We start from the raw sequence: 14374 nt of genomic DNA on the forward strand, positions 1-14374 counted from the left end.
GTAAGCTTAATGATCAAGGCAAAACACTGTTCTCTCAGAAGGTACGGTACTTGGCATATAATGCTGCATTTATAGTATATGCCCATTCTGATTTTATGATCCCTAAAATATTCCTTTAGTTTTGCTCACTCTTTGAGCATGAGATGATGATAATAATATTGAAAAGTTAGCCCTGAGCAGTTAGAAAACTTTTATACTGTAATAACTTTTCTGTAGTAATGAGCATGAAATAAGGTGCTGCATCAATGTGCTTTAGGAATTATACATCTACTCACCAGTAGTAGAGCAGTACCCTGTACTGATTTTTCACAATCAAGATATGTACTCCTTCATTTTAGACTGTTATGGTTATTGATTAAACCATCTCATTTTTTGTGGTTTACAGACATAGTTTCCCTCATTGTGTGTGTGTTTGTGTGTGTGTGTGTGTGTGTGTGTGTGTGTGTGTGTGTGTGTGTGTGTGTGTGTGTGTGTGTTTTAATGTATCTAACTCTTGGCATAACCTTGACAACCCATTCCTTAAAACTGTACAGTTCTACGTGTCACATTCCTTCACGTGTCACCACATCAACACTAATACTCACAGTATGTAGAGGATACATGATAGCGCTGTCTCATTCAGGAATAGTGTACAGTAATGGTGTTAGAGAGGTGATGATATTATGACATGTCAGTGAATTTTGTAAATCAGTGAAGTCTATTTTAACCAAATTTAAATACTGTAATCAAGCTATTCCACACCTTAGCTTGAGATTCCACTCACATCAATCAAGACACCAGACTTACTTCTCTGACCACTCATGTGTGTTGATAGGAGTATGTGGATGTGTGTGAGGAGAGGATCCAGGAGGTGGTGGAGCTGGTGAGAGGGAAGCTGGATCAGGGCACTCGCCTTACCATGGCTGCCCTTATTGTCACCTATGTCCATGGTAAGTTTGTCATATTCTCTTGTTGCTGTTGTTGTTGGTGTAACCTCATGCCCAATGTGCTGTAGGCAGAAATCCCCATTTTTCCTGTAACACACCATCCTCTTTTGGGGATAGGAAGGGAGTTGATGGACATTCATATGACAGCATAGTTGCCCTGATTATATTGATGTTGCTGTGTCAGAAAGGTGTCCCTCTCCAGCACCTACAGCATTCTTCTAACATCATTCACTTCGCCATAATAACTGGTAATTTAAAGATTTTGAGAAAAGAGTAGAAGCATTACGTTTGATCCACGTTTTACTAAAGCATTTATACATTCTTTTCGTACAGGACAGCCATCGCTTGAGAGATTATAATTCAGAGCTGCACCAAGAGTGCTGCTGTGGCATGATTGTACTGTACTGTATGTAACTTTTTTATCCCACCCCATCCATAGGTGAAGAGAAAAGATCATGATGGTGATGGTGGTGATACTGATGTTGATGCCTTGTGTTGTGATACCCTGGTCACTCCTGCCTAGGCCGTGATGTGGTAGGGGAGTTGGTATGTCGAGGAGCGAGTGGGGTGCAGGACTTTGCCTGGATGTGTCAGCTGCGCTATTACTGGTTGAACGAGCTGGTACGGGTGTCCATGATGCTGACCACACTGGACTATGGCTATGAGTATCTGGGCAACACCTCCAGACTGGTTATCACCCCACTCACAGATCGATGCTTTAGGTACGTACAAGGGGGAGGGCAGAAGTGGTGGTCATTTGTATCACTGTGCTGAGAGCCGGATACTTATTATAGTAATCTCTTTTCTGTGAGGGTCTGTATTAAGGTGAATATGCCTTTAAAAAATGTTATCATGCAGAAGGAAGTACATGAGGTAGTTTCTGTTTTCTAACCCTTTCACAATATGACGTTTATTCTAAGTTTTAACCCATGGATTGCGCAATTGCCTTTTTTTATTTTTATCCCACCCTGTGGTATGTAAAAAATTATTTTAAAAATTTGTTTTTAGTTTTTGTTTATTATAAACCTGAAGATAAACATCCTGGGCATCATCTGGTGAAAAAACAAAAATCTCTTTCCCTCTGTCTTTGTGTATCACCATACGTAAGCTTGCGTAGGGGTGGAGTAGTGAAAAAATGATTTTTTTTTAAGTTTTTGTTCATTATAAACATGAAAATAAACATCCAGGGCATCATCTGGTGAAAAAAATCTCTCTCTCTCCATCTTTGCATAGCACCATGCATAAGTTTGTGTAGGGGTGGAGTAATTAGCGGTGATGCACGGCCACTGGAAGGATAACACAGCCTGAGCTGTGGCTTGCAGTGCAATGCTTCTTAGCCTGAGGTGTGGTTCACAATCCATGGTTTAAAAAGAAAAGGTGAATTGTAAATGATGCACTTAATGCCATGCACTCCTCTCTTGAGGAACTAAAATGTTTTCCCATTAAGAGGACTTTGTTGAAGTGTGTAGCACCTTGTGCCAGTGATGCATAGGGTATACTGAATGTGTGACCCCTTAGTCAGTATTGCATGGTCTAAGCCATGAGACCATTGTAACTGCTAAGAAATAAAATTATATGTCACAGTTTGAAGAGGTTAAGTACCACCGACAGTTTTGTGGTGATATGGGGTAAAGTTAGCAGGTGAGGAAGGGTACCTGACTATGATGGGGCTGAATGGAGTGGATAGGGGTAATGACAGGGTTGGGTGGGGTGGTGTGAAGTGTAGGTGGAGTATAACAGGGATGTATGGGATGTAGTGGGTAATTATTGATGCGGTTGGTTGGGGTGGTGTAGGGTAAAACTGACAGGTGAGATAGAGTTCCTGAGAATGGCAGGATTGATTAGATTGGCAGTGTTCATTAATGGAATATGGGGTGAATTTAAAGGTTAGGTATCATACCTGAGCATGATGAGGTTGGATGGGATGGCATGGGATAATGAAAGGAATGGTTGCAGTGGTACGGGATACATTGACAGGTGAGGTAAGGTATCTGAGTATGGCAGGGTCAGATGAGGTGGAGAGGTGTATTGATGGGGTAGGTGGATTGACATGAGGTAAAACTGATAGGTAGGATAGGGTAGAGTATGACAGGGTTGGATGAGATGGAGTAGGTTATTGGTGGGGTTGTTTGACAGGGTGCCATACAAGGATGCATGGGTTGGGGAAATGGCAGGGTGGGTTGGAATGGTATGAAATAAAATTGACATATGAGGTAGGGTACCTGAAAATGATGGGGTTGGACTGGGTGGAGTGGGGAAAAGGTAGGGTTTATTAAAGTGGTACAGGAGAGAATTGAAATATTAGGTAGGGTTCCTGAGTATGACATGCTTGGATGGAATGGAGTTTGATAATGGCAGGATTGCTTGGGGTGGTATTGACCGAAACTGACAGGTGAAGTAGGGTAGAATATGACAAGGTTGTTTGGAGTATAGTGGCTGTGTTGGTTTGGGAAGTTTTGGTAACGCTGACAGTTAAGAGAGTAATTTGATATGATGTGGCTGAATAAGTGTAATGACATAATATCAAGGTTGATTTGGGTGGTGGTAGTTAAAATTTGCATATGAGGTAATGCAGAGTATGATGGGGCTGGATGGGATGAAGTGGAGTGTTGGTTGGGTTGGTTTGTGTAGTTTTGGGTAAAACTGACTGGTGAGGTAGAGTACCTGAGTATGACTGGGTTGGATAGTGTGGCGAGGGGTAATGGTGGGGTTGAGTGGAGTGATACAGGGTAAAAGTCATAGGTAAAGTAAGAGTTGAGTATGGCAGGGTGGATGGGATGGCGTGGGTTAATTGTGGAACTGGCTGGAGTGGTAGGGGGTAAAATTGATAGGTGAGGTAGGATACCTGAGAAAGTCCAAGAATGAGGCGTATGTTCAGTGTGTTCAGTACTGTAGCTGTTTTTTTAAGCAGAGATTGTGAAGGTGTAGACAAGTCCAGAATTATTTCTGACAGTCTTTTGTGAAGCCTTTGATGAGATTTTGGCTTATCTGCATTGCAGCTGTATGTGGTTTGTGGTGTAGCATGAAGGCATTTGCATCTACAGTTCAGTTGTTTCCTGAGTAGATTATCAGAAATAGGGGGCTTGCATACTCCTTCATCTCAGCTTTAAAAACCATCTACAGTGATCCCTTGGTTATTGTGCATAATTGGTAGTGAATATCATGCGTGCTGAATGATGAAATTGTGATAAGAAAAGCACAGACCCTATGCAATTATCTGAATTGGTACCAGACATCCCAAGTACAAGTACAAATTTTCAGTTTCATGACAGTTTAGATCCATTAAGTACAAACATACTGTTAAAGCCCAGACCCTTTGGGATTATCCAAATTGGTACAAGACATCCCAAATACAAATCCAAATTTTCCATTTTATGACAATTTATAGACAATTTAGAATGAAGAAGTGAAGGAACGTTGTGGGGTAGATGTGGATGTGGTTGAGAAGATTAGGAGAAATACACTGAGGTGGTTTGGACATGTGGAGAGCATGGAGAATGAAAGACTGACTAAGAGGGTGTATGTAGGTGAGGTGAAGGGAGGGAGAGGGAGGGGTAGACCGAGGATGAGGTGGAGGGATGGAGTTGAGAGGTATGTGAGGAAGGGGGGGGTGAGTTGGGGGGAGGGTAGTCAAATGGTGGGTGACAGAGTGACTTGGAGGCGTTTTGTCTGCGGCCACCCTTTGCGGGATTAGGGCGTCGGGCTATAGATAGATAGATAGATAGATAGATCCATTAAATACACACGCACTGTTATGGTAAGTATCAGAAACACACATAGGCATAGTTAGGTTAATAAAAAGTGATGAAAAGGGCACAGAAGAAATACCTACCATAGAGAGACCTGAGATGAGATTGAGGTAAGGGGTTTTGAGGCTATGGATTGGAGAGTTAGTGGTCTCCACCACCTGGGACTAGCTCCTTAAGTAGGGCCTCAACTCTGAATCCCTGAGAGCCATCAGAAGCCATAGACACTGCACCATTATTGTCAGCAGACAGCAGTTCAGGTTCTCGATAATAATGTTTTTGAGCTGAAAAATGTGCGATAACAGTGGGAGTGCAGAGTTTCATCTTAGTGATGACAAAAATTGCTAAAACCAAGTACATGATAACCAAGGAAATCACTGTAAAAGTCACTTTGCTGTATCACTGACTTTATCAAGTAAGATAATGTTTATGGCTCTTTACCGAGAACAGTGTATTGCTTCATAAGCAGTCATCATCACACTTTTGTTATTAAAGCTAATTACCACAGTGTTACCTTGGTGGGACAAGTTGGTAGCCATCCATAATTTTGATCATGGTTTGGAATGACTATTGTACATACATGCCTTTGTCACTAAGGAGACACTGTAGATGAGATGTGCTTTTGAGGGACACAAAGCACCAGTAGCAGCAGTCCCCTATGTCAGGAAATATTGGGTCACTGACAGCTGCCACATAAGGTTGAAATGGGCTGGAGATGAATTGTAACTGCCTTATTATGACAGGAACTACTGAATGATTGTGTCTCACCCAGCATCGCTTAACACAATGTGCCCTGCAGCCACTCGTCTGTGCCAAGATCCACAGAGTAAATTAAAAATACACCAAGAAGCACAGTGAATCTCACAGCCCCCATGACAATATTGCTGTACTTTTCTTGTAATTAAGAACCAGTGTGGAAAATCATTAAAGGGAGACCCTTCACCACATTATATTTTATACCCTGCTCTGTACCCCTAGACAGGTATATTTTAATTAGCACTGACCAGAAAATGATATTTGTGTTTCCAGTTGATTTTGCTGCATGATGGTACAATAATGATGATGATGATATGGTAATTATAGTAGTATACCTTAGGTGGTCATAATAATTCTGAGTGTTCTGTCTGTCATATTAACCCCTGCTGCACTGATTCTTTGTAAGGTAGTTTACCTCCCCTGAGTCACTGTTTTACGAGTAAAAACAATGTAAATTGTACCTTGTATGAGGCTTGCAGTATAGCCCATGCAGACCTTCTTTGTGTGTCATATGAGTTCTGCAGCTCAGCAGAGGTTAAGGATATTATAAAAGAAGCTTTTGGTGATAACATATTCTCCTCATGGAAGTATACTGTATATGGTGATACTAAGGTACTTGACAAATTTTCATAGTTCCTTTTTCTTGTCCCACCATGTTAGGACTCTGATGGGTGCCCTAAAGTTGCATTTGGGTGGGTCACCTGAGGGTCCAGCAGGCACAGGCAAGACAGAGACATGTAAGGACCTGGCCAAGGCAGTGGCCAAGCAGTGCATCATCTTCAATTGCTCAGATGGGCTGGACTATAAGGCCATGGCAAAATTCTTCAAGGTGGAACCTTACTCATGTGTACTTCTGTGCTCTTCATTATTTACATAATTTCATCCTTTTTTTTTCTCTCTCTCTCTTGGTACATTTATACTCAGAGTTCTACCAGAATGCATGGTATGCATTCGTATGCAGTAATCTTAAATGCAGGGTAGTTTTCTTTTCCTCTTTATCCTGGTGGAGGCTACCACTTCGGCTTGTAACTAAGTACCAGTATGCATTTCATCTATCCATCTATCTGTCTATCATCCAGTCCTACGTTGCTCCACGTGGAGCATAGGAGCCTGGGGCTAGGCAGTTGGTCCCGACATTTAAGATGCGAGTGACCAGCCTCACTCATCCCTGAGTGGCATTACATGAGCAATCAACCCCAACCACTCCTTGGATATAAACCTTCACCGGCTCAGTCCGATTGGAGCGCAATAATTACCCACTAAATCACCAGGCTCCAAAATTTGGTTATATGGTTACCACCCAGCATAGTAAATGGTTTCCTGGTGTACAGGAAACCATTTGGCTTGTCACTCAGTGTAGAGTCACCCACAGGCAGAAGGAAGAGAAAAGAATGAAGGAAAGAAAGACAGAAGAGGGAGTGTAAAGTTGCCCATAGGCAGAAGGACAAGGAAAGAATGAACAAAAGGAAGACAGAAGAGGATGGAAGGAAAGAGGGATGGAGGAGAGGAAAGGGCAGACACCCGAGAGCAGCACTACATCGAGTGAGTGGATTTCATACATGATGTAATATCACCTGATGGTCAAGTGACAAGAGCATCCCAAATGGAATGTCAGTCTAGTTGTACACATTGGTTCATCCCCATGTAAGGGCATTGAGGGAAGTAGTTTAAATGCAGTGGACTACAAGAGAGTAATATAGAATTAGCATTTACTGTTCACTTCCTACATTATTTTAAGTATGTGAGTGATATAGCATTATTGATGTGATATGTTTAATACGATCTATACTTTCATATAATTTTTTGGTGTGACAGTTATATCACATCATTATCATAATTGTCATCTTCCTATCCCTGTTTCTTTCAATTATTAATGATGGGGGTAGGATCCAGACATAATAATAGGAAAGTATGAAAGAAATATCAGCAGAGTGCTCAGTTAAATGAACTATGCATCCATTCTCTAACTGCTGCAGTCTTCAAAATTCTTGGCTCCACACCACTTGCAGAACCATCCATGGTGAAATGTATTTTGTTTAACTAAATCATCCTTTCAACAGCTGTGTGGTACTGTAGAGCAGTTTTGCCAGTAGTTCATTCATTTATACATTCATAAAGGCCCCAACATGCTCGCATGTATTGGCCATAATCACTTAATTGTGGCTGTCCATGCTGCTCAGTCTCTAGCAGCCTTTTTATTCAGTTCCTTTTCGCTGAGGTCACATGCTATGACCTTGTCTCTAGTCTTTTTTGGTCTGGCTTTTGCATCTGTACCCTTGTCATTCATATCTGTCATCCACTGCACCCAGTTGCCATCCTCCATCCTCTCCACATGCCCAAGTAATGTACTCCCACATAGCTACAGTACTATTGTAGGGTCTGGCTCAGAGTGGTGCGTGGGCCTGCTTTGATGAGTTCAACCGCATCCAGCTGGAGGTGCTGTCTGTTGTTGGACAGCAAATCAGCACCATTCAGGCAGCCGTGGCACGCAGAGCACCCAGGTTTGTTTTCCAGGGCACCGACCTTGTCCTCAACCCCACCTGCACCATCTTCATCACTATGAACCCTGGGTGAGTCTCCACACTTCGCTGGCACTGTGGTAGTGTACCTACTCATACATTACACGGATGCCTTACTATGTATTAACTGTAATATATTGGTTCATTAGTTGCCAAGCTACATAACAATGATACAATAAGGGCTTTTTCAGTAGCAGTAACTGTCCGTCCAGCTATCTAAACTGGAGAAGTGTCAGTTTTCATGATATTAGGACTGATTTCAATTTGTAAGCCTCTTTGGGTCTTGTGTTACCCATGTGTGTGTGTGTGTGTGTGTGTGTGTGTGTGTGTGTATTTACCTAGTTGTGATATACAGGAAATGAGCTATGCTCGTGGGGTCCCGTCTCTGTTTCTCAATAAGTCAAATTTTTCTTTAAACTCATTTAAGTTTTTTGACTGGACGATCTCTTTGTCTAGGTTATTTCACAGGTCTTTACATTTATAAGGAAAACTATATTTCTTGATATCCTTCAAGCAGCTTGGCTTCTTTGGTTTCATTCCATGTCCTCTTGTTACTCTCTTATCCCATAAAAACAGATCTTCTATCTGTCTATCTAACTATTGCCAGACGCCTTACTCCCGTTTGGGGTGGCCACTAACAAATCGCCTCCACGTCATTCTGTACCCCGCCATTTCACTGCCCTGCTCCCAACTCACACTCACCTCTCTCATATACATCTCCACCCCATCCCTCCATCTCATCCTCGGCCTCCCCCTCCCTTTTCCCCCCTCCACCTCACTCACATATACTCGCTTTGTCAGTCTTTCACCCTCCATCCTCTCCACATGGCCAAACCACCTCAGTGTGTTCCTCATAACGCTCCCTGTCACATCCACATCCACACCACAACGCTCCTTTATATCCTCATTCGTCAGCCTGTCCCTCCATGTGATTCCACAGGCTCCTCTTAAATAACTCATTTCCACTGCTCTCAATCTTGACTTGTGTCTTTCCAACAACGTCCAAGCTTCACTTCCATACGTTAGAGTTGGTATCACAATACTGTCATGTAGTAACTTTTTCACTTCCATGCTCACTTCCCTGTTTCTTATCACTGCTTTCAAAGAACCAGCGACCTTTCTTCCCTGCTGTACCCTTTCAAGCACATCACCCTCCAAACCTCCATCCTTACTCATCACACTACCCAAGTACTTAAACGTACTCACATTTTCCAGATCTTCTCTATCAATTTTATCTTCTCCCATCATGGTCCTGAACACTGCAATCATGTCGCCCCTCTCTCTCCTTTCCTCTAGGGACGGCAAATCCAGCTTTTCCAGCCCCTCTCTGTACGACAGATCTGTCAGACTGGGAACCATCTTAGTTGCTGTTCTTTGTATTCTTTCAATCTTGTTTATATCTTTCTTTTTGTGTGGGAACCACCGTACTGCTGCATATTCTAACCTGGGGCGGATCATGACCACTATTAATTTTTTCATCATCTCCTCATCCATGTGTGTGTGTGTGTGTGTGTGTGTGTGTGTGTGTGTGTATGTGCACAAGTGTGAGTGGGTATGTGCATGCATCCATGTGTGCACATGTGGGTGTATGTGTGTATGTTTTAATAAGAAGACTGCTCTAACAGGCCCCTTGTATTAGGTACGACACAGGAAGAGTGAAAGGTGCATGGAGGATCATGAGGGAGGGGAAGGTTCCAAGCTGGTAAGGTGGTGTTCACTACTCAGCTGCTCTCCTAAAGTCGTGTTTTTTGTGTACTTTAAACCAGATGTGTTGCTGTTGCTTTGTGCTGATGAAGATTTTTTGTTTGTGAGTGTGAGAACAAAAGTCAGTGTTTAATTGTTTGGAAAGCATCAGATAGTATATCCCCTGATGCCCATGTGTTATGAAAACAGATCATTAAAAAAATGTGAACATATATTTCTAACAATACTGATTCTTGCAGGAAGCACAGACTTTACACACAAGCTGCATCATAAGTGTGCAAAGCTGTGTTAGCAATTGTAGGAGTTGCAGGATGAAAAAGAATTACACAAGAATTCCTGAAAGTACTGGAAATAAATGCTTTTTGAAGTGACTTGCAATTCCCAATGTTACTCACTTGATCTAGAGTTTATGCAGATATTAATTCAGTACTGTTGCAGCTATCCTCCATAAATAATCTAGTGCTCTAGAGACAGCCCTAGTTATTTCATCTGTCTTGATCTGTGTCATCCACTGAAAGCATGAACATAGCCAACAGTTTTATGAATATCAAGGTAAACTGTAGGTGTAAATCACTCATGCCTAAAGCTAAACAACCACATTCTGTGTCTGAGGTCATCCATTAGAGATATGACTCATGTATTAAAAATATTGTCTCTTGGTGGGAACAGTTTAGAGATATGAATTTTGGCAAAACAGTCATCACTGTGCTCCCATATAGTCTTCAGTGTTAATCACTAAGGATGTTCATTTCCAAAAATGTACATCCTTTAGGGATCCAGTCACCACTCTGGTGAGTCTGCATAACAACCAAGGTAGTACTTGATGCATATACATTACCTCTGTGCTGAAAATCATCTCCAGATTGCTTGATATTTGTGCAGAACTTTTCTGTATGAATAACATTTTATATACCGCATCTGACACAAGAGTTATTTTGTTGGTCTGTCGTAGGTGATGAAAATAAAGGGTTAATAACCAAGAACCTAGTGTGCTGGAGTAAGTATTGAATCTCATAAATTCTGTACTCTGTACTACTAATTTCTGTTCTTTGTCTTCAGCACCAACAGCTTGTTAAATCACTTAAGGAATATTTACTATCATCATGCAATTAGATATTGCCTTTTCTCAATCCTTGGGTATCGGGAGAAAAAAAAATGATAGAAAACAAGCAGCAGTTCAGTGTTTTGATTTAGTCTACTGCAATTGCATACAGAATGGTGCAGAATGTGTGTCTTGTTGATACAGTTTGAAAGTTTTGTGTGACTGCTATCATTAACAGCTTGTTGCACAAGTATATCAAGGCTTGGTCAGTGTTATAAATAATTCTTAATGAGGACTGTTGACTTTTTTTACATATTACATTCATTAATCCCTTCATTCAGAGGACATACTTCCTGTTTTATTCTGGCTAATGCCAGATTATTTCATTCAACTTAGGAGAGTCTTTGGGTTGAAAGGGTTAGAAAAGTCTCCATTAATCCCTTCATCCAGAGGATGTCCATATTTTTTTTTTATTAATGATGGACAATTTTGTTCATTTTTGGAGAAACCTCTTGTGTTGAAGGGGCTAAAGAGACAAGCTTTGTAATTTTGTGGATACCTTGGTTACTTGTTCACGCCTTATCATACTGTGTGCTATAAATGGTTTGAGAGTAATTGGACAAAAATGCAGAATAATTTCAGCAATCAAATTCAGTTCACCAAAAGTGATAATTTCTTCCAGCAGGCCATTTTCATGATCTGCCAGTGTCAGAGTATGAACTAATCAGTCATTTTTCAAACAACTAACATTTCATGCCCATTGCAAATACTTTCTGGCAGTTTTACTCCCAAGAAATAGTCAACAGTCACAGTGTTATATACATAAAATTCTCTAATAAACTGCATCTCCAAGGTGAGACTAAGCACTGTATGTGTTTATTGCATCTTTGTTTATCTATATGTATGGTTGGTTAATATACTTAGTAATAAACAGTGGAGGTATTACTGTATGTGCAGGTCCTGAAAGAATGCTGATCGAATTATTGTAGCAAAGTTTAGAAATATTAAACCTTTTTGTAAAATATAAACTATTCATTATAGGGAGTAAGCATGCATTGAAATCATGTAACTTGTTGTTGTTGGCCATCCCCAGTCTGTCTGGCCTAGCAGACCCATCAACTGCAGACAAGCAACTTCTGTTGCAGGGTTGTCCCATGCTGTGAACCAATGTTCCCTTGTGGCTGACATCACCTCACCACAGCAGGGCATGGGGAATTGTGTGGAGGTTTGGTTCCTGGATTGATGTTGCATTTACGTCTGTACACCCAGTTAACGGCTCCAATTCACCCCGTAAATTGGTTATATGGTTATTACCCAGTGTTGAAAATGGTTTCCTGGGCTACAGGAAACCATTAGACTTGCTACTCAGTGTTGAGCCACCTGAAGATGAAAGAAGTGACAGGAAGGAATGGGGGAAGTGGGAAGATTGAGGGCAGACACAGAGATAGAATGAGAAAGGGGAAGGAAGAGTGGTTGATAGTTGCCACTACCTATCACAAATCATGTAGCTAAAGTTATGAAATATAAAAGAAGATAAACCTAATAATCCTTAGACCACTGTTAAATTTAGATTTTCTTCATCATCTGGAAATGGTTAAGTTAGGAGTTTTTCACTTGATGTGTATGGTGTGTTTAACGTCAGCTGAAGCTTGTGTGTCAGTATAATTAGTTTAAGAAGAACTTTTTTTTTTTTCTTCTTTAGTTCTGGCACTTTTAACTGAAATTAGGATGCTGAAATGAAGGCATAAACATGCTCTGATATATTGTCCCTCCTTGAAGAGGGTGGTGGTTCTTCTGCTGAAATGTGCTCTTAGTTTTAGACTCATTACTTTATTCACCTCATATGGGATGATAGGCAGGCTGTTTTGCACTTAGGGCTCTTCCTAAGTGAAAGTAATTTAGGAACCTAAGGAATCTGACTGTTCTTGGTTTAACCTTTTCACTGGCTAGGACTTTCCTCCTATTAATGAAAGTGATTGGCAGTATTGCCAGACTGGAATCCTAAGAGTGTCATAACTACTGAAGATACTAAAGAGCGTCTGACACATGCCTTTATCAAACTCATCCATAACATTACCTCAGGGTTAGTATACCTGCAAATATTTGGGTTTCGTATTCTAAGTCTTTTGCTGGTTTCTTGATGATGTCTGTATTTATTGTATGAATTTTATGCCCTTAAACCCTAATGCTTTTATTAGCTTTACTTTCATGACTGACATTAAACTAGTAATATGTGTGTGCCATCCCTCTATTACTCCTTCCATTCATCCATAATTCCTCTCCATTTACCTTCTCCCTGGCCACCGATTTCCCATCTTTTAACCCAGTAGTCATCTTTTTTTTTTTTTTTAATTACTCCCTTCTGCCCCTCTTTCTTCTTATCCCCCATTTTCCTTCCTTATCTTCTCCCCTCATTCCTCTTAACTGCTCAATCCCATTCCTCCCTCTAATTTTTTCATCTCCTATATCCTTCCTTATTTTCCTCTCTTCTTCTTTCTGTTATTCATCTTTTTTTTTTTTTCGCCTTCATAATCCTTCCACTGCTGCCACCCTGCCTCTTATCTTATCTTCATTTCTCTCTCTTCTTTATCTTATCCTTTTATATCCTTCCTCTTATTCTGTATTCTCTCTTGACCCCATCACCCCTCTACCACCACCATCCACAATGACACAGGTACGCAGGTCGGCGGGAGTTGCCTGACAGCCTGAAGGTGTTATTCCGCACAGTGGCTATGATGGTGCCTGACTACATCCTCATTGCCAAGATATCACTCTTTTCCATGGGATTTGTTCTGGCGGACAGGTCAGTCATTCATGCTTCTTGCATTACATTTTCTTTGAGAATAAATTTGGAGAGAGTTGGAACGTAATTGCATTTTCAGATTTGTGAAAGTAAATTAATGAAAAGGAACTTTAAACAGACTATTAGGCCTTAACTCTTCAACAACCTAAAAATTAAATACATTTAAGTGAAAAAACTTTAAATGAGGACTACATTTACTTAAAAGTTGTCAGACAGTAGAGAGAAGGATGTTCTTATGCGCTGTAACTAAAACTTTTCTCTGGTAATGCATCAGTCTGGCCCGCAAAATCATCGACACATACCGGCTGTGCTCGGAGCAGTTGTCATCACAGCACCATTATGACTATGGCATGAGGGCAGTCAAGGCTGTCCTTCTTGCTGCCAACAACCTGCGCCTTCTCATGCCTGACCTCGCGGAGTCACAGATTATTCTCAGGGCAATACAAGATGTTAATTTGCCCAAATTTGTGGCTCAGGTTGGGAATTCATTTACTGTTTAGTCAAAATAAAAGATTTATTTGAAGCTTTGTGCCTGTATTGGTTAATGCATGCTTTGAAATGACAGGTTTATCATTTTGCTCGTAGTTGCTGTTTCTCTTGATGAATTATTTAGGTGACAGAAGATTGCATGTGTTAAGGTTACACCACTGTTGGAAAAAGATTTAGATAGAAAATAGTCTGATCTTGAACCCCTCTCATATTGAATAATTGATAGCTTCTCTCCAATTTATGCTTGACTCAGATTGTCACAGCCAACTAGTAGAGGCTGTCTTCTCATTTCTTGGTGAGAAGTTATTCTGAATTGAATCAAACGACCACCAACTGCTGTAACTGGCTGTACATTTCTTAAGGAAGTGAACTAGTAACTATTTTGAACT

General features: G+C 40.9%; 1 protein-coding gene across 1 annotated transcript in view; it reads left to right on the plus strand.

The window, feature by feature from the left end:
* The window catches only part of LOC145410172 (dynein axonemal heavy chain 3-like), a 115787-nt gene that overhangs the window by 43840 nt on the left and 57573 nt on the right, over positions 1-14374 (plus strand). Inside the window, exons 28-33 of the mRNA XM_080280371.1 lie at positions 815-929; positions 1450-1648; positions 6089-6257; positions 7805-7998; positions 13368-13496; positions 13771-13972. Coding sequence (XP_080136497.1) covers positions 815-929; positions 1450-1648; positions 6089-6257; positions 7805-7998; positions 13368-13496; positions 13771-13972 — 1008 coding nt within the window. The remainder of the gene's footprint in view (positions 1-814; positions 930-1449; positions 1649-6088; positions 6258-7804; positions 7999-13367; positions 13497-13770; positions 13973-14374) is intronic.

This window comes from Coenobita brevimanus, chromosome 84 (genome assembly GCF_032717465.1).
Source record: "Coenobita brevimanus isolate Jiangsu-jjx chromosome 84, ASM3271746v2, whole genome shotgun sequence".
Lineage (NCBI taxonomy): Eukaryota > Metazoa > Arthropoda > Malacostraca > Decapoda > Coenobitidae > Coenobita > Coenobita brevimanus.